Below are 21,926 nucleotides of genomic sequence, written 5' to 3' on the forward strand. Positions count from 1 at the left end.
GTATCTATAATAACATATCTTCCTTGCTATTTCTTGTGGGATCAAACTTTTGAAAGCTTCATAAATAAAATAGAAAGCTAGCCGTACTATGGAAATGGACATGACAGGTGCTGCTTATTATATCTGCACAGAGCCAGGAACATCTAATAAAACAGGTACCCCATAATCGTACATTATTATTATTAATATTATAATTATACAAAACGTACAGTATATAGCACAAATAGTTTGCTTTTTTTAAAATATATTCCTCAGATTTTTTTAACATATAAACAAGTCATTTTAACAAATATTTTTACATATATTTGTAAATGCATTCCAAAAATGTAGATTTGTATTTTTAAAGAAATACAGTATATTTGAAATGTATTTTTATAAATATTTTTCATATATTTTGTAATAAAAACACATTTCAACATGCAGTGTATATATATTTATTGAAATATATTTGCAAAATTGAAGCATTTCAAATATATGTCAATTTATTTGGGAAGAATATTTTAAAAATATATTTCAAATGTATTTTTCTTCCATGTGGGTTAATACTGAGCTTGTAATTGTAGCGCTACCCCTGCAGGTAATGTTGTTAATAAATGGTTCTTTCCTAAAAGGTACCAAGGCCGCCAGCCACCCAAGAAACAGTCCAATCACTCCAGCTCCAATAAACACTCAAGGGGCTGTCTGTTTGTGATTTATCGCTTGTATAACTTGTAATATGGAGAGGGGTTGGGGACATGGGATACTTCATAACGTTCAGCACATAGCAATTGGAGGACAGATTACTATGGGGTAAGCCTGCTCGGGTTCCCCCATAGTAATCCGCTTGCTATGGGGGCACGCGATAGAAAAGAGGAGCCAGGAGTGCCGACAGGGGATCCAAGAAGAGGAGAATCGGGGCTGATCTGTACAAAGCCACTGCACACAGCAGGTAAGTATAACATGTTTGTTATTTTAAAAATAAAAATTGTACCTTTACAATCACTTTAAGACCTCACAGCTGGGGACCATGAGGTAAGTCTCTTTGGCATACAACCTTCTTCTTTGTAATTGTGAATATTGAACAGTCTAAGGCCTCACAGCTGGGGACCATAAGGCAAGTTTATGGCCATCTGGTTACCTTTCACCCGTGCACAGTTACTGGTACCCAGTGCATCATCCAGTACACAGTCTCAAGGATGAATTTAGGGTCAGTACTCGCAAGTCCCCAGGACAGATGCCACCTCCCAACTTCCTCCAGGCACAACCCAGGGAATGATATAGCACCTCTCAGGACTAGATCCCTTAATGATGTGGTTCTGGAGGTAGTTCTAAGCAAAGTCAATTTAATCCTTTAATCCTGGCACCTCCAAGGCCTCCTATAGCAGCTGTATAGTCCACAGATTGCCTGGCAGCAGAAGCTCCTGCACCTCTGGAACCCTCCTGGGGAGGAGGAACCCTGATCTCCAGTGTCTCAGACTAATTATCTCAATTCCAACCCCTACTAGACACTCCTCCCCAGGGATTGGCTGGAACACAATAGATATTCAGACTAGATGATTTGAATCTCCCAACCTAAGCTTTGGAAATGCCTTTCAGAGGCAGGAGGAAGCAATCATACTCCCAGCCTGGGAGACCCTGAATGGGACAGAACAAACAATTATTGTTTCCTTGATTGCAGAAGGAGCCAACAACTATATTTACCCAGCATCCTGTGCTAGGAGGGTGCTACAAAATATTCATAAAAACCCAATGTATTTATAGGAGGATAATAGAGGAATAAATGACTGAAATGTCTCCATTACCTGAAGCCTCCTTTAGGATGTGGTGGATGTGTCGCAGTTTATTGGCCATTCTTCTCTCCACTGATAGAGGGTTTATTTTATGTTTAGTCAGATATTCCATTTCTTCTTTGCTCAGCGTCAGGAGTTCACAGTCCGGGTATTCCCCCTTCATCCATCCAGCTATAATCTTTCTCTCCGAATTTATATCGTTCACATCACTTATCACAACTTTTATGTTTCCTGGACCTACAGAGTAGACAAGACTATAAACTAGACAATACATGTAAGAACCTTCCAAGCATACTGTAGCTCTAAAGAGTTGGTCAACAAAACACAATTCCTACATTCAACTGTTATAGTAAAAACATAGTAGATTGAACAATCAGACTGAAGTGTGTGTGTGTCTGGCTGTACTCTCCATTCACAAATGTGTTATCCCTTCCTTTCTGCAATCATTTTTTTTTGTATTATTCCTCAGCACAAAGCCGTGAATACATTATTTAATATTCTCCCCTTTGACATCCTGAAGGTGACACTTTGCACGGCTGGTGGCTCTCAATCCCAGCAGTCAGGGTCTCCACTGATGATCAGGAGCCAATCAGAGTGGCTCCTGATCATGTGACCACTATATCAGCTGTGACTTAGTCATTACATGCAGGTTGGAGACCCCAATGATAAATAGAAAGCTTTCAGCCAGCAGATGCCACCTTTAGGCTGAACTATTTATATGCAGTGGCATATATTCAATAGTGTAACTGTCAGGTACAATTGCATTATTAAAATGAATGATAAACATTTAAAGATAGGGAAAGATTTAAGCCTTTTTTTAACAACCAAGCAAGTTTTTTATTATGTGTACCAAATACCAAGTACCGAGTCATATACAAAATATCTTACAGTATATACAGTAAACAGCTCTCAATAGTAGGCAGTTGCACCCAGGGATATCCCCCAATGAGGAGTTAAACTGTAAAATAAAGAGAGGGGAGCCCCTCTAAGAGTAGCAACTAAAACCAGCTATAGGATCAAGAATGAAATCTTCTCACGGGTTCAGGTGGCTGTTACCACACAGTAAGTTGTTGCCAAGTCGGGTTGTAAGACCGACTGCAGTATGGCTGTTCTCTGTGTACAGTCTGCCTGTGGAAGAGTTTTATGTGCAGCAGCCACAGCACTTGATTAGCTGAGTTCCCCTCTAATGTTCTCCTAGTTATAAGTAAAAGGGGACGACTTAGGACCAAGGGGTACAGTTCTAGAAAAAACTGGAAGCTTACTTTATTCCAAGGGAGGGCAATTCATTTTTCCAAGGGGCCACATGAGAAACTGAGACTGTTGTGGAGGGCCGAACCAAAGTTTAGTGTATAGTAAAAAATAATATTTTGAATAAACTGGCAGCTTTAAGTGGACAACATTGGACTGGGAGGGTCCATAAGTATGTAACCATTATAGAAAACAAAGACCTGGTATGAGGAATAATAGGCACAACTGCTCATGAAAATGTGTGCACACTCACCATTATTAGAAGCAGCAGAGGAGAAATGTCCTCTGCTGATCTGCTGGTCACAATGTTGGTGTAAGGCAGGCTGGTAGAAGCAGGGAGCTGACAGGCACAGGGGATCATTAACTGATCTTCCCTTCTGTGTGACTGACAAGCTCGGGGAGGTAACTGGCACAGATGCGAGGATTGGAAGGAGAGAGGCTGAGATCAGTACAGGGGGGGGATTTCTGGAGAAAAATGACACAGGAAATAGACAGAGGGCATGGCAGGGGTTAAAGGGGCTTGGGCTAGGTGGTTGGTTGAAGAATTTAAAAGTAAATTGGACGGCAAAAATATCTGATTGAGTCAAGGTCAAGGATGGGGGGAGCTGCAGGGAGTTGTCTGGCACTTGGTCTGGGGTGGTCTTTAGTCAGAGGTCTTCTTCCCACCATTCTGCCCTACATTGTGTCTTTGTGTGCTGGGTTATGTTGGTGGTTGTGGTTTGCTTTGGCATGTGGCACATGGGGTACAAGGTTCTTTTGGGTTAGGATGGGTAAAAAAGGTAAATTGTAGGGACCCGTCCGAGGTACGACTCCCAGTTGTTGGGATGTGTATCTGCGTGTTGTCTCTGAGTCAGTGGTCTTACGGCTTCCTCACCCTGAGGAAGTCACGTGACCAGTGACATAGCACATGGGTGGAGCCTAGTGACATCACTTCAGGTATTGCACAAACCAGGAAGTGTGGTGAGAGGAACCATTTTTGTCATTGGAATTACATGCCTTCACTGTTTTGCACTTTGTGAGTGGATTTTAATAGCTTCATAAAAGGAAATCTTTTTTATGGGGTTGCACAACAATTTGTCCTCTTTTTCCCTGAGCATTTACCATCCTGGTGGGAAGCTGAAATCTGGTCTCTTAAAGGGCCAGTAGCAAGGAAATAGCTAGGTAAGGGATAGCGGTGGACAGGCAACAGATTTACCAACATTTATAGTGCATATGACCTATGTGATATATGGGTCAAGGAAGAAGGTGAGTGCATGGCACACTCATTGGTGATGGGAAGCACGTATATATATGTTGGATGAAGTGAACACTTTACAACACTGTTGTGGAGTACGGTGTGTTTTGTTCTAATGTGAGCGCATATGTTGTATGCACACAATCATTAGCTTTAATTTAAATGGTGTTGCACTATGATATATATCTTTGTTTTATACATACACGTTTTTGGAGTCGTGATTGAGTGAAGAAATTCTACATTAGTTGCCACCTGAAAGGATTCACATCTGTATAAATTCATTTTACCTATTATAATTTGTAGATCAAACTTAAAAGGTGAGCAGGGAGAGTATCTTGGGACAAGCAAGTCTTCTGGAAAGTGATTGTTAAATGCACTAATTTGGACATTTTGCTATTTGGGAGTCGGACATTTATTGTAGTGTGGATTTATCTTGCATGGGATTACTGGAGGATTACTTTATTACATTTATATGTCTGGATGAGAAGTTATTGCACTACACATTCTTGGTTTATATATAGAAAACATAATTATAAAACAAAAAAATACATCTAATCAATATAATTAGAGATGAGCGAAGTATTCAAAAATTCGATTCGACTGATTCGGCGAATTCGTGAAAAAAATTTGATTTGAGTCGAATATATTCGCTGCGATTTTAACTTATAAAAGGGTGTTTCTAGGCTTCAGAGAGCCTTTATATTAGTGCAGAACACTGTACCTTTAATTTAAATGCCCTTGGAGTCTGCTGGGGAAGAGAAATAATACTGTCAGTCAGTATGACATGCAGATGAGTGTCGTCGATCTTAGAATCACCGCACACTTCACTCATTTGGCCAGTCACGGGGCCAAAACCAGAGTGTGGAGCCACAGTGTGGCGGTGGAGGCAGCAGCAATGGGAGGCCATACAGCACCCTATGACAAAATGGAACCCACCAGCAGTGTGAGGAGACCTGAAAGTGGCACATGGCAGAGTGTGGCGATGGAGACAGCAGCAATGGGAGGCCGTACAGGGACCCACGCTGCTGGTGGAGCTGCCACTGCTCCTACCACCCCACCCCTCCCCTGCTGCCATGGCAGCGGAACGCGAGCGCACAGGGCCCACAGTGTCTGAGGATGGACGTTGGCGCAGAAAGGCAGAGACCAACTGACTACATAGGTGGTTTTTATAGTACGTAATTTTGGCCTCCCTCTCAGCAGGTGTGAAAAAGGCCACCATTTTGGAACGGTAGCGAGGGTCCAACAAGGTGGACAGCCAAAAGTCATCCCTCTGTCTGATGGTTATTATTCGGCTGTCGCTATGCAAGCAACCGAGCATGCTATGGGCCATTTGCGCCAAGGAATGCGAGGGACTCCCTGCCTCCATCTCCACAGCATACTGCCACGGTGCGTCTGGGTCCTCTGTCTCCTCCTCCTCCTCCTCTCCCAGATGCTCCTGCTCCTCCACTCCTGTCCGCTGAGTGGAAAAACCACCCATTTCACTCAATAATTCCTGAGCACCAATGTCCTCCTCTACCTCCTCCTCTTCTTCCTGTCCTGCCCCCACAGGGGTCATGTGGCGTTGAGATCTGTGCGCCACGTCTACCGCACCCTGACCAGCCATTGTTAACAGCATTTGTTCCAGGACGTGCAACAGAGGAATGACGTTGTTCATCCCATAGTCCTGCCGACTCACGAATAGCGTGGCCTCCTCAAAGGGCCTGAGCAAGCGGCAGGTGTCACGCATGAGCTGCCAATGGCTGACATCTAAGTTACACAGGGGAGTACCTTTATCAGCTTGTAACATCAGGAAATCGGTGATGGCCTTTTGCTGTTCGTAAAGGCGGTCTAACATATGTAGGGTTGAATTCCACCTTGTTGCAACGTCACAGCATGAGGAGTCGGTACAGGGGCCCATGGCAGATTAGGGGCCTGGCCGCAGCAATGTGAGGCCCGTAATCTGGCAGCACCCTATCACAAAATGGAACCCAGCAGCAGTGTGAGGACACCTGAAAGTGGCACATGGCATGACACACTGTGGACCTGGCAGCAGCATGAGGAGGCGGTACAGGGGCCCATGGCAGATTAGGGGCCTGGCCGCAGCAATGTGAGGCCCGTAATCTGCCAGCATCCTATGACAAAATGGAATCCAGCAGGAGTGTGAGGAGACCTGAAAGTGTCACATGGCAGAGTGTGGCGATGGAGACAGCAGCAATGGGAGGCGGTACAGGGACCCATGACACACTGTGGACCTGGTAGCAGCGTGAGGAGGCGGTACAGGGGCCCATGGCAGATTAGGGGCCTGGCCGCAGCAATGTGAGGCCCGTAATCTGCCAGCATCCTATGACAAAATGGAACCCAGCAGCAGTGTGAGGACACCTGAAAGTGGCACATGGCATGACACACTGTGGACCTGGCAGCAGCATGAGGAGGCGGTACAGGGGCCCATGGCAGATTAGGGGCCTGGCCGCAGCAATGGGAGACGCCCGTAATCTGCCAGCATCCTATGACAAAATGGAACCCAGCAGCAGTGTGAGGACACCTGAAAGTGGCACATGGCAGAGTGTGGCGATGGAGACAGCAGCAATGGGAGGCGGTACAGGGACCCATGACACACTGTGGACCTGGCAGCAGCGTGAGGAGGCGGTACAGGGGCCCATGGCACATTAGGGGCCTGGCCGCAGCAATGTGAGGCCCGTAATCTGCCAGCATCCTATGACAAAATGGAACCCAGCAGCAGTGTGAGGACACCTGAAAGTGGCACATGGCATGACACACTGTGGACCTGGCAGCAGCATGTGGAGGCGGTACAGGGGCCCATGGCAGATTAGGGGCCTGGCCGCAGCAATGTGAGGCCAGTAATCTGCCAGCATCCTATGACAAAATGGAATCCAGCAGCAGTGTGAGGACACCTGAAAGTGGCACATGGCAGAGTGTGGTGATGGAGACAGCAGCAATGGGAGGCGGTACAGGGACCCATGACACACTGTGGACCTGGCAGCAGCGTGAGGAGGCGGTACAGGGGCCCATGGCACAGTAGGGGCCTGGCCACAGCAATGTGAGGCCCATAATCTGCCAGCATCCTATGACAAAATGGAATCCAGCAGGAGTGTGAGGACACCTGAAAGTGGCACATGGCAGAGTGTGGCGATGGAGACAGCAGCAATGGGAGGCGGTACAGGGACCCATGACACACTGTGGACCTGGCAGCAGCGTGAGGAGGCAGTAAAGGGGCCCATGGCAGATTAGGGGCCTGGCCGCAGCAATGTGAGGCCCGTAATCTGCCAGCATCCTATGACAAAATGGAATCCAGCAGGAGTGTGAGGAGACCTGAAAGTGGCACATGGCATGACACACTGTGGACCTGGCAGCAGCATGAGGAGGCGGTACAGGGGCCCATGGCAGATTAGGGGCCTGGCCGCAGCAATGGGAGATGCCCGTAATCTGCCAGCATCCTATGACAAAATGGAATCCAGCAGGAGTGTGAGGAGACCTGAAAGTGGCACATGGCATGACACACTGTGGAACTGGCAGCAGCATGAGGAGGCGGTACAGGGGCCCATGGCAGATTAGGGGCCTGGCCGCAGCAATGTGAGGCCCGTAATCTGCCAGCATCCTATGACAAAATGGAACCCAGCAGCAGTGTGAGGACACCTGGAAGTGGCACATGGCAGAGTGTGGCGATGGAGACAGCAGCAATGGGAGGCGGTACAGGGACCCATGACACACTGTGGACCTGGCAGCAGCGTGAGGAGGCGGTACAGGGGCCCATGGCAGATTAGGGGCCTGGCCACAGCAATGTGAGGCCCGTAATCTGCCAGCATCCTATGACAAAATGGAATCCAGCAGCAGTGTGAGGAGACCTGAAAGTTGCACATGGCAGAGTGTGGCGATGAAGACAGCAGCAATGGGAGGCGGTACAGGGACCCATGACACACTGTGGACCTGGCAGCAGCGTGAGGAGGCGGTACAGGGGCCCATGGCAGATTAGGGGCCTGGCCGCAGCAATGTGAGGCCCGTAATCTGCCAGCATCCTATGACAAAATGGAATTCAGCAGGAGTGTGAGGAGACCTGAAAGTGGCACATGGCATGACACACTGTGGACCTGGCAGCAGCATGAGGAGGCGGTACAGGGGCCCATGGCAGATTAGGGGCCTGGCCGCAGCAATGGGAGACGCCCGTAATCTGCCAGCATCCTATGACAAAATGGAATGCAGCAGCAGTGTGAGGACACCTGAAAGTTGCACATGGCAGAGTGTGGCGATGGAGACAGCAGCAATGGGAGGCGGTACAGGGCCCATGACACACTGTGGACCTGGCAGCAGCGTGAGGAGGCGGTACAGGGGCCCATGGCAGATTAGGGGCCTGGCCGCAGCAATGTGAGGTCCGTAATCTGCCAGCATCCTATGACAAAATGGAATCCAGCAGGAGTGTGAGGAGACCTGAAAGTGGCACATGGCATGACACACTGTGGACCTGGCAGCAGCGTGAGGAGGCGGTACAGGGGCCCATGGCAGATTAGGGGCCTGGCCGCAGCAATGTGAGGCCCGTAATCTGCCAGCATCCTATGACAAAATGGAATTCAGCAGCAGTGTGAGGAGACCTGAAAGTGGCACATGGCATGACACACTGTGGACCTGGCAGCAGCATGAGGAGGCGGTACAGGGGCCCATGGCAGATTAGGGGCCTAGCCGCAGCAATGGGAGACGCCCGTAATCTGCCAGCATCCTATGACAAAATGGAATCCAGCAGCAGTGTGAGGACACCTGAAAGTGGCACATGGCAGAGTGTGGCGATGGAGACAGCAGCAATGGGAGGCGGTACAGGGACCCATGACACACTGTGGACCTGGCAGCAGCGTGAGGAGGCGGTACAGGGGCCCATGGCAGATTAGGGGCCTGGCCGCAGCAATGTGAGGCCCGTAATCTGCCAGCATCCTATGACAAAATGGAATCCAGCAGGAGTGTGAGGAGACCTGAAAGTGGCACATGGCATGACACACTGTGGACCTGGCAGCAGCGTGAGGAGGCGGTACAGGGGCCCATGGCACATTAGGGGCCTGGCCGCAGCAATGTGAGGCCCGTAATCTGCCAGCACCCTATGACAAAATGGAATCCAGCAGCAGTGTGAGGACACCTGAAAGTGGCACATGGCAGAGTGTGGCAATGGAGACAGCAGCAATGGGAGGCGGTACAGGGACCCATGACACACTGTGGACCTGGCAGCAGCGTGAGCAGGCGGTACAGGGGCCCATGGCACATTAGGGGCCTGGCCGCAGCAATGTGAGGCCCGTAATCTGCCAGCAGCCTATGACAAAATGGAACCCAGCAGCAGTGTGAGGACACCTGAAAGTGGCACATGGCATGACACACTGTGGACCTGGCAGCAGCATGTGGAGGCGGTACAGGGGCCCATGGCAGATTAGGGGCCTGGCCGCAGCAATGTGAGGCCCGTAATCTGCCAGCAGCCTATGACAAAATGGAACCCAGCAGCAGTGTGAGGACACCTGAAAGTGGCACATGGCATGACACACTGTGGACCTGGCAGCAGCATGTGGAGGCGGTACAGGGGCCCATGGCAGATTAGGGGCCTGGCCGCAGCAATGTGAGGCCCGTAATCTGCCAGCATCCTATGACAAAATGGAATCCAGCAGCAGTGTGAGGACACCTGAAAGTGGCACATGGCAGAGTGTGGCGATGGAGACAGCAGCAATGGGAGGCCGTACAGGGACCCATGACACACTGTGGACCTGGCAGCAGCATGAGGAGGCGGTACAGGGGCCCATGGCACATTAGGGGCCTGGCCGCAGCAATGTGAGGCCCGTAATCTGCCAGCATCCTATGACAAAATGGAATCCAGCAGGAGTGTGAGGAGACCTGAAAGTGGCACATGGCATGACACACTGTGGACCTGGCAGCAGCGTGAGGAGGCGGTACAGGGGCCCATGGCAGATTAGGGGCCTGGCCGCAGCAATGGGAGACGCCCGTAATCTGCCAGCATCCTATGACAAAATGGAATCCAGCAGGAGTGTGAGCAGACCTGAAAGTGGCACATGGCATGACACACTGTGGACCTGGCAGCAGCATGAGGAGGCGGTACAGGGGCCCATGGCACATTAGGGGCCTGGCCGCAGCAATGGGGGACGCCCGTAATCTGCCAGCATCCTATGACAAAATGGAATCCAGCAGGAGTGTGAGGAGACCTGAAAGTGGCACATGGCAGAGTGTGGCGATGGAGACAGCAGCAATGGGAGGCGGTACAGGGACCCATGACACACTGTGGACCTGGCAGCAGCGTGAGGAGGCGGTACAGGGGCCCATGGCACATTAGGGGCCTGGCCGCAGCAATGGGAGACGCCCGTAATCTGCCAGCATCCTATGACAAAATGGAATCCAGCAGGAGTGTGAGGAGACCTGAAAGTGGCACATGGCATGACACACTGTGGACCTGGCAGCAGCGTGAGGAGGCGGTACAGGGGCCCATGGCAGATCAGGGGCCTGGCCGCAGCAATGTGAGGCCCGTAATCTGCCAGCATCCTATGACAAAATGGAATCCAGCAGGAGTGTGAGGAGACCTGAAAGTGGCACATGGCATGACACACTGTGGACCTGGCAGCAGCGTGAGGAGGCGGTACAGGGGCTCATGGCAGATTAGGGGCCTGGCCGCAGCAATGTGAGGCCCGTAATCTGCCAGCACCCTATGACAAAATGGAACACAGCAGCAGTGTGAGGAGACCTGAAAGTGGCACATGGCATGACACACTGTGGACCTGGCAGCAGCGTGAGGAGGCGGTACGGGGGCCCATGGCAGATTAGGGGCCTGGCAGCAGCTATGGGAGACCCGTAATCTGCCAGCACCCTATGACAAAATGGAACACACCAGCAGTGTGAGGAGACCTGAAAGTGGCACATGGCATGACACACTGTGGACCTGGCAGCAGCGTGAGGAGGCGGTATGGGGGCCCATGGCAGATTAGGGGCCTGGCAGCAGCTATGGGAGGCCCGTAACCTGCCAGCATCCTATGACAAAATGGAACACAGCAGCAGTGTGAGGAGACCTGAAAGTGGCACATGGCATGACACACTGTGGACCTGGCAGCAGCGTGAGGAGGCGGTACGGGGGCCCATGGCAGATTAGGGGCCTGGCAGCAGCTATGGGAGGCCCGTAATCTGCCAGCACTCTATGACAAAATGGAACACAGCAGCAGTGTGAGGAGACCTGAAAGTGGCACATGGCAGGGGCATGATTCTTGGCCGATTTAGTCAGTTGTGTCAGGAACTGGTGGTTTGAAATCCAGACTAATCCACGCCTGATTCATTTTCACAAACGTGAGTCTCTCCACACTTTGGGTGGACAGTCGTGTCCTCCGCGGAGTTACAATACCTCCTGCCGCACTAAACACGCGCTCAGATGCCACGCTACTGGCCGGGCATGACAGCCTTTCAAGGGCAAATTCAGCTAGTTGGGGCCAAAGGTCAAGTTTCGTTGCCCAGTAGTCAAGGGGATTGTCTACCTCGGTTGGCAGGGTGCTGTCCAAGTAGGCCCAAGCCTGTTGTTTGAGCTCCTGCTCCAGGTCCACCTGATGCTGCTGCTGCTGCTGCGGCTGGTTAGTAGTTTCCTCACTGCGCTGGTGAAGAAAGCTACTCATCATCGACTGCAGACTGAGGCAGCCGCTGCTGGTGGAGCTGCCACTGCTCCTACCACCCCACCCCTCCCCTGCTGCCATGGCAGCGGAACGCGAGCGCACAGGGCCCACAGTGTCTGAAGATGGCGCAGTAATGGGAGACGGCAGAAAGGCAGAGACCAACTGACTACATAGGTGGTTTTTATAGTACGTAATTTTGGCCTCCCTCTCAGCAGGTGTGAAAAAGGCCACCATTTTGGAACGGTAGCGAGGGTCCAACAAGGTGGACAGCCAAAAGTCATCCCTCTGTCTGATGGTTATTATTCGGCTGTCGCTACGCAAGCAACCGAGCATGCTATGGGCCATTTGTGCCAAGGAATGCGAGGGACTCCCTGCCTCCATCTCCACAGCATACTGCCACGGTGCGTCTGGGTCCTCTGTCTCCTCCTCCTCCTCCACCAGATGCTCCTGCTCCTCCACTCCTGTCCGCTGAGTGGAAAAACCACCCATTTCACTCAATAATTCCTGAGCACAAATGTCCTCCTCTACCTCCTCCTCTTCTTCCTGTCCTGCCCCCACAGGGGTCATGTGGCGTTGAGATCTGTGCGCCACGTCTACCGCACCCTGACCAGCCATTGTTAACAGCATTTGTTCCAGGACGTGCAACAGAGGAATGACGTCGTTCATCCCATAGTCCTGCCGACTCACGAATAGCGTGGCCTCCTCAAAGGGCCTGAGCAAGCGGCAGGTGTCACGCATGAGCTGCCAATGGCTGACATCGAAGTTACACAGGGGAGTACCTTTATCCGCTTGTAAGATCAGGAAATCGGTGATGGCCTTTCGCTGCTCGTAAAGGCGGTCTAACCTGTGTAGAGTTGAATTCCACCTTGTTGCAACGTCGCAGATCAGGCGATGCTGTGGAATTCCGTTCTGCCGCTGCAGCTCAAGGAGGGTGTTCTTTGCGGTGTAGGAATGGCTGAAATGCATGCACAGTTTACGTGACATTTTAAGGATGTCTTGCAGTGGGATGGTGGATTTTAGGAACCGCTTGACAACCAGATTGAACACGTGAGCCATGCATGGCACATGGCACAACCTTCCTTGACGCAGAGCAGACACCATGTTCTTTCCGTTGTCGGTCAACATGGTTCCGATTTTCAGTTTGCGCGGAGACAGCCATCTGTCGATTTCTCTGTTCATTACACTCAGAAGTTCCTCCCCTGTGTGACTACGTTCGCCAAGGCATACCAGGTGCAGCACAGCGTGACACCGTTGCGCCCTGCACATGTGATATGCCGGTCGGGTAATGGGACTTGGCACAGGGGTGGCGGCTGAGGACACGGCGGAAGAAGAGGTGGTAGAGGCGGACATCTTTGCTGGACCAAGGACGTGCAAACGTGGAGGCAAAAGCGTCGTGACCTGTCCAAGTTGCTGGTGCGGCTGTGCTGGCACCACGTTCACCCAGTGGGCCGTAAATGACATGTACTGTCCCTGACCGTAGTTACAGCTCCACACGTCGGCGCTGCCGTGCACTTTGGCAGAGACCGACATGCTCAAAGACTGGCCCACCATCTCTTCTACATGTGAATGCAGGGCTGGCACTGCCTTTTTGGCGAAGAAATGACGGCTTGGCACTCTCCACCGCGGCGCGGCACAAGCCATCATTTCTCGGAAAGGTGCTGAGTCCACCACTTGGAAAGGGAGGGACTGCAGCACCAGCAACTTGGACAGGAGGACGTTCAGCTTTTGCACCGTCGGGTGCGTGCTCGCAAACTGTTGTCTCTTGGAAACAGATTCCAAAAAAGACTGCTGACGGAATCCGTGAAGAGGAGTAGCAGGAGAAGGAGCATCTGAACGAGCGGAACAACTCCCCTCAGCAGAGGTGTTGGAGCCTTGACTGGCTGATAGAGGGCGATTGACGTCGGGTGACGGAACAAGTAACGGAGCGGGTGATGGAGCGGGGGCTGGGGCAGGCAGAACCGCCGTATCTTTATCACGGTTTTCCCAGGCCACCGAATGGCGACGCTGCATATGCTGACGCAACGCTGTAGTCCCAACATGGGCCCCCTGGCCACGCTTGACTTTCTGACCATATATTCGACATACGGCTACGTTTACTTCCTCGGGCGGCTTGACGAAAAATTGCCACACCGCCGAGTAGGAAACTTTGCCCCCGCTACTCCTCACTGGCTGACTGCTACTTCCTCCGTGCACACCGGCACCACTACTGGCCGTGGTGGTAGGCTGCAGTGGAGCTGGTGCTCTACTCCGTGGCCGTTTGCCTCCACTGACACTGCTGCGACCCTGCTGCCTCCTGGGCAACCCACCGACTGTTTTGCTCGCTGCCAAGCTGGCACCCTCTTCTCCTGATGATGCGGAAGAAATTGCCTGATGACGACGAGGCTGCCAAGTGCGATCAGCCTCATCATCATCAATTAGAGTCTCCGCCTCACTACTAGCCCCCTCGGCTGCGTGTGGGTCAGGAGACAGACCTGTCTCTAGACCGGCTACCGAGCCGCTCTCCTCGCCAGTACTTCTTCGCCTGGCTGCTGAAGAGGCGGATGTCTCCCCCCGTTCCTCACCGCCCTCTGTTAGCTCTTCCTCACTGTACAGTGGGGCTGAGCCCACAGCATGCGATACTTTGCTTGGTGAGGGAACAGCAAAGGACAGGGGCAGGTAGAGGACACGTGATTTCAGTGGGCTTGCTCCCGGGCCATGCCAACTAACGGTTGTGTCTGACGTACACACCGACCGTTGGCTGTAGGTGTCAGAGGTGACCTGGGAAGAGGAAGACGACCGAGCCAACCAATCGATGACGGCAGGGTTGTCGGTGGAGACACGACCGCTGGATGACACCGGGAGCACTGGCCTCTGGCTGCGAATAGTGCTGCCTCGACCCCTTCCTCTGCTGCCACGTCTGCTCGCTCCTAAAACATTGCCTCCTCTGCCACTCCTCTGCATGTTGTCTGACATACTCTTTAATTCAACGATTATGTGTCCCTGAGAAACAATTCTGTGTCCCTGAGTAACAATTCTGTGTCTGTCCCTGAGTAACAATTCTGTGTCCCTGAGTAACAATTCTGTGTCCCTCAGTAACAATTCTGTGTCCCTCAGTAACACTTCTGTGTCCCTCAGTAACAATTCTGTGTCCCTCAGTAACAATTCTGTGTCCCTCAGTAACAATTCTGTGTCTGTCCCTGAGTAACAATTCTGTGTCCCTCAGTAACAATTCTGTGTCCCTCAGTAACAATTCTGTGTCCCTCAGTAACAATTCTGTGCCTGTCCCTGAGTAACAATTCTGTGTCCCTGAGTAACAATTCTGTGTCCCTGAGTAACAATTCTGTGTCCCTGAGTAACAATTCTGTGTCTGTCCCTGAGTAACAATTCTGTGTCTGTCCCTGAGTAACAATTCTGTGTCTGTCCCTGAGTAACAATTCTGTGTCTGTCCCTGAGTAACAATTCTGTGTCCCTGAGTAACACTTCTGTGTCCCTCAGTAACAATTCTGTGTCCCTCAGTAACAATTCTGTGTCCCTCAGTAACAATTCTGTGTCCCTCAGTAACAATTCTGTGTCCCTCAGTAACAATTCTGTGTCTGTCCCTGAGTAACAATTCTGTGTCCCTCAGTAACAATTCTGTGTCCCTCAGTAACAATTCTGTGTCCCTCAGTAACAATTCTGTGTCCCTCAGTAACAATTCTGTGTCTGTCCCTGAGTAACAATTCTGTGTCCCTGAGTAACAATTCTGTGTCCCTGAGTAACAATTCTGTGTCCCTGAGTAACAATTCTGTGTCCCTCAGTAACAACTCTGTGTCCCTCAGTAACAACTCTGTGTCCCTCAGTAACAATTCTGTGTCTGTCCCTGAGTAACAGTTCTGTGTCCCTGAGTAACAATTCTGTGTCCCTCAGTAACAATTCTGTGTCCCTCAGTAACAATTCTGTGTCTGTCCCTCAGTAACAATTCTGTGTCTGTCCCTGAGTAACAATTCTGTGTCCCTCAGTAATTCTGTGTCCCTGAGTAACAATTCTGTGTCCCTCAGTAACAATTCTGTGTCCCTCAGTAACAACTCTGTGTCCCTCAGTAACAACTCTGTGTCCCTCAGTAATTCAATTCTGTGTCTGTCCCTGAGTAACAGTTCTGTGTCCCTGAGTAACAGTTCTGTGTCCCTGAGTAACAATTTTGTGTCCCTCAGTAACAATTCTGTGTCTGTCCCTGAGTAACAATTCTGTGTCTGTCCCTGAGTAACAATTCTGTGTTTGTCCCTGAGTAACAATTCTGTGTCCCTCAGTAACAATTCTGTGTCCCTCAGTAACAATTCTGTGTCTGTCCCTGAGTAACAATTCTGTGTCTGTCCCTGAGTAACAATTCTGTGTCTGTCCCTGAGTAACAATTCTGTGTCCCTAAGTAACATTTCTGTGGCCCTAAGTAACGTTTTTGTGGCCCTAAGTAACGTTTCTGTGGCCCTAAGTAACGTTTCTATGGCCCTAAGTAATGGTTCTGTGGCCCTAAGTAACGTTTCTGTGGCCCTAAGTAACGTTTCTGTGTCCCTAAGTAACGTTTCTGTGTCCCTAACTCTGTCCCTAATACAGAGAGGTCTGCCTCTCTTGAATGACTGGAGGCAAATGGAGAATTCTAAAATGGCCGCCATTTATAGCTCGACCATTACACAGTGCTGGCTGGCTGGCTGCTGATTGGCTAATGCGATCACATGTCATGAATGAATGCATTATGGGTCAGCGCGCCGTGTCTGCGCGCCTTCCCAGACATCCCCGCTCCGTCGCCACACATGTCGCCGCCATTTTAGGAAAAATTTCGATTCGCGCATCCGAAGTATGCTAATTTTCTGATTCGGCGTGAATCAAAATTTTTCTAATATTCAAAACGAATTCCACTTCGCCTACTTCGATTCGCTCATCTCTAAATATAATCAAAGCCATTAACAAATACACTATTCTCCCCTACAACCTTACTAACATCATAATTAACATGCTACTACTATACATTATTTTCAATTCATTCCTCTATCAATTATCACCATTTTTTAGATGTACAGCATTGTTTTATACGTATTTTTTTCTGCATTACTTACATACTACAAAGAAACACTGTACATACTGCCAGTATAATAAATATATATATATACATACATACATACATACATACATACATACACACACACATACACATACATATACACACACTGCTCAAAAAAATTAAAGGAACACATCAGATCTCAATGGGGAGAACTCTCCTGCTGGATCTCTATACTGACATGGACGGGGTGATGTGTTAGGAAAGTAAGGACACCCCATTGTTTGATGGAAATGAAAATGATCGACCTACAGAGGACTGAATTCAAAGACAGCCCGAAAATCAAAGTGAAAAAATGATGCAGCAGGCGAGTCCATGTTGGTGAAATGTCATTGCAGCAACTCAGAATGGTCCTCAGTGGTTTGTATGGCCCCCGCATGCTTGTATGCATGCCTGACAATGTCGGGGGGAGGCTCCTAATGAGACCACAGATGGTGTCCTGGGGGATTTTCTCCCAGATCTGGACCAGGACATCACTGAGTTCCTGGACAGCCTGAGGTGCAACCTGGCAACGTTGCATGAATCGAAACATGACATCTGGTGACATGAGGTGTTCTATTGGATTTAGGTCAGGCGAGTGTGGGGTCCATTCAATGGTATAAATTCCTTCATCCTCCAGGAACTGCCTGCATACTCTCACCACATGAGGCCGGGCATTGTCATGCACCAGGAGGAACCCAGGACCCACTGCACCAGGAGGAACCCAGGACCCACTGCACCACACACACACACACACATGCATTTACAATTTCATATAACACGTATAAATATACTGTACATGTATACATACTTATACTATACAAACTGAAACACATATGCATACCTACACACGTGTGTTTGCAAAGTTAAACCCCACAACATGTTAAGCCCCACATATGGGTTAACATAATCTTCATTTTACAGAGGATATAGGGTGGCAAAGATCCAATGTAACAATTTGGCATATTGTATCCAAAACCTCTTTTTACAACTCAACAGTGGAGCAAATCTACACAATGTAACCTGCTTAGGATCCTTTCAAAGAATGTCATCTGTTCAGTCACAGTTTACATCAGTTTGTACATCCATCTTCAATTCAGTTCAGTTTACATCTGTTTTTGCATCCATTTTTTCTTAGGCCCCTTTCACACAAAGGGACTCTGCCAATGGTTCCGCTTGCTCAGCGGGGAATCTGTCCCTGACCCCCGCTGAGCAGGTGAATGACAGGTCTGTGCCCACTCCGCTTATGCAGAGCAGACACAGACACGGCCCACTCTCCTCTATGGCTGGTCACATGTAAACGGACCGCCTGTCTGTTTATATCCAATTGTCATCTAATCCAAATCACTAGATGGATGAGGAAGGGATCTCCATCCGTCTGTTTTTAGTGGATCTGATGAGATACAGGCAGGTGTAAGCGGACACAAGCCTGTTTACTTCCGCAGCTCCATAGAGAGCAATAAGTGGTTTGGTCAGGTCTGCCTGAAAAACAGACAGATGGACCCACCAGTCTGCCCATGTGAAAGGGGCCTTACTTGTTGCAGAGGCCAACCAGAGGCAGCAAAAGTATAAACAAAAGTATAAACAAGAAATATTGGATCTCCCCTACTCCACGCTCAGGATATGGAGACAGTGTAATCCACAAGGTAACATGTGCAACCGCAAAATAAAAGGCCAATTCCATCGCTGCACAATGTCTGTGCTCACAGGGCTTTGTAGAACAACCGGTGGTCTCTCTCTGTGATACCAGCAGCATACCCCCCAGTCAGCTTTAAGGAGAGCCAAGGCCACACATGCAATCCACTCCATAAAGGACGAAGAGCGCATGCGCTCCCAGAGTATAAATACCATCTCCCAGCATGCAATGTAGCTCTCTTCCCCCTGTTATTGGCTAGAGCTGTATCCATATCCATGCTGTTCATCTGTCTAGCTCCCACCTACAGGGGTAGGACGAAAAAATGGAAACAATACATGATATGCAGGTGTGAGTGACATGTTTTGCAGTGAAAGTGGAAGTGATGTAACTGTCTTTTGCTTCTGCTGTGTGATGAGACACCTAGCTAACAGGTGGGAAGCCTCACTTTCCTCAATTACTGCGTGCGCTGTTAGTAATACGGAGTCATGTCAGAGCTTACTGAGCTTCAAAGAGGGAAAATTGTTGGTGCCGCTTAGCTGGTCCCTCTGTGACTGAAGTCACCAATTTATTTGCCATGTGGCATTGTCCAGTGTCAAAGGTTATGGCGGCGTATACTGAACTGACTGTGCACCCATTGGATGACTTCTCGTGTATTTCTGTACTGTGCACCCATTGGATGACTTCTCATGTATTTCAATACTGTGCACCCATTGGATGACTTCTCATGTATTTCTATACTGTGCACCCATTGGATGACTTCATGTATTTCTATACTGTGCACCCATTGGATGACTTCATGTATTTCTATACTGTGCACCCATTGGATGACTTCATGTATTTCTATACTGTGCACCCATTGGATGACTTCTCATGTATTTCTGTACTGTGCACCCATTGGATGACGTCTCATTTATTTCTATGATGTGCACCCATTGGATGATTTCATGTATTTCTGTACTGTGCTCCCATTGGATGATTTCATGTATTTCTGTACTGTGCTCCCATTGGATGATTTCATGTATTTCTGTACTGTGCTCCCATTGGATGACTTCATGTATTTCTATACTGTGCACCCATTGGATGACTTCTCATGTATTTCTGTACTGTGCACCCATTGGATGACGTCTCATTTATTTCTATGATGTGCACCCATTGGATGATTTCATGTATTTCTGTACTGTGCTCCCATTGGATGATTTCATGTATTTCTGTACTGTGCTCCCATTGGATGATTTCATGTATTTCTGTACTGTGCTCCCATTGGATGATTTCATGTATTTCTGTACTGTGCACCCATTGGATGATTTCTCATGTATTTCTGTACTGTGCATCCATTGGATGACTTCTCATGTATTTCTATGCTGTGCACCCATTGGATGACTTCTCATGTATTTCTATGCTGTGCACCCATTGGTAGACTTCTCGTGTATTTCTGTACTGTGCACCCATTGGATGACGTCTCATTTATTTCTATGATGTGCACCCATTGGATGATTTCATGTATTTCTGTACTGTGCTCCCATTGGATGATTTCATGTATTTCTGTACTGTGCTCCCATTGGATGATTTCATGTATTTCTGTACTGTGCTCCCATTGGATGATTTCATGTATTTCTGTACTGTGCACCCATTGGATGATTTCTCATGTATTTCTGTACTGTGCATCCATTGGATGACTTCTCATTTATTTGTATAATGTGCACCCATTGGATGATTTCATGTATTTCTGTACTGTGCACCCATTGGATGACTTCTCATGTATTTCTATGCTGTGCACCCATTGGTAGACTTCTCGTGTATTTCTGTACTGTGTACCCATTGGATGACTTCATGTATTTCTATGCTGTGCACCCATTGGATGACTTCTCGTGTATTTCTGTACTGTGCACCCATTGGATGACTTCTCGTGTATTTCTATGCTGTGCACCCATTGGATGACTTCTCGTGTATTTCTGTACTGTACACCCATTGGATGACTTCTCGTGTATTTCTATGCTGTGCACTCATTGGATGACTTCTCGTGTATTTCTGTACTGTACACCCATTGGATGACTTCTCCTGTATTTCTATACTGTGCTCCCATTGGGTGACTTCTCATTTTATTTCTATACTGTGCACCCATTGGATGACTTATCATGTATTTCAATACTGTGCACCCATTGGATGGCTGCTCATTTATTTCTATACTGTGCACCCATTGGATAATTAACCATTCATGCCTGTTCCAGTGAAAACTATAAAATGTTGGATCGCCGTCCCGTTTCTGTCCTATCTTTCTGAATTGAAAGTGATCTTAGCCTGAAAACAGAAAACTAATGCAGCCATCACATCTAAGGATTGGTAATCTTCAGTAGATGATATTTTAGTTCTTGGGTGTAAATACACTTTAAGATCACTTGGGGGAACAAAAGAAAAATCACATGAGAGCTACATACACATTGGAAGATTTAATTATCATACAATCAGACTTTCCTTCTCATTTTCAAACTGTGCAGCTGGATTATGTATGGGGGGGGAGTCATGCCTGCTCTGCACAGAGGACAATTATCTGTAAAACACTTTAAAGATTGTTTAAACAATCTTTCTTTATGTTTGTATAGTGTGTGTATAGTCAGAAGGTTTTTTTAAGTTTTTCGTAGAGTAGAGAAGTGTTAAACACCCCATTGGGTTAATGTTTACTATCTGTGCCCTGCTATGGGGATTTCCCTTCACTTCTTGTCTTAAAGCAGAACTCTGGTGAAGATGTGTATTTTCCCATGTGGTGGGGCTGTGCCAGCACTGTATGGGTTAAGTGCTTGTTTTTTCTAGGGCTCAGGGATAAACTATACTTACCGTATCCTCCAATCCTCTGGAAAACCATGCTCCCCCCACGTCCAGCAGTGGACTGTTCCTGCCATCCTCACGTCCGAACTTGCTCTGTGGGCATGATGAAGTCAGGAACAGCCCATTCACAAGACTGCTAAAGTGGGGGGGCTGGAGCAGCAGGGATCAGTCTTGCGCTTGGAGGATCGGTGGAATAGGAAAGTATATCCTTACTTTCAGAGCCCCTACACAAAAACAAGCATTTAACCCATGCAGTGCCGGCACAGCCCCACCACATGGGAAAATAAACATTTTCCAAGATTTCTTCTTTAAAGACATAACGTAATGAGAACAAATCTCCCCAAATGAGGGGATTTTCCATTAGACACTTGTCATTAGAACATTGGCCCCCATTGGAGGCATCTCCCCCATCCCCACCTCTTGCTCTTCAACATTTTGGGTTTACAATAGCTTTCTATCTCATTTTGTTTCATTTTTTTTCTCTCCTTTTGTGATAATTACATTGTTATAATAGACTTAAGTCCATAATATTCTACTCATATAT

General features: G+C 48.8%; 1 protein-coding gene across 1 annotated transcript in view; it reads right to left on the minus strand.

Annotated features, from left to right (window-relative positions):
• The window catches only part of LOC149459569 (uncharacterized), a 180,977-nt gene that overhangs the window by 123,889 nt on the left and 35,162 nt on the right, over nt 1-21,926 (minus strand). The window contains exon 3 of the mRNA XM_089680933.1: nt 1,782-2,006. Coding sequence (XP_089537059.1) covers nt 1,782-2,006 — 225 coding nt within the window. The remainder of the gene's footprint in view (nt 1-1,781; nt 2,007-21,926) is intronic.

This window comes from Staurois parvus, unplaced genomic scaffold, assembly GCF_062004578.1.
Source record: "Staurois parvus isolate SC_StPar_1 unplaced genomic scaffold, SC_StPar_1.0 ptg000254l, whole genome shotgun sequence".
In the NCBI taxonomy this organism is placed as follows: Eukaryota; Metazoa; Chordata; class Amphibia; order Anura; family Ranidae; genus Staurois; species Staurois parvus.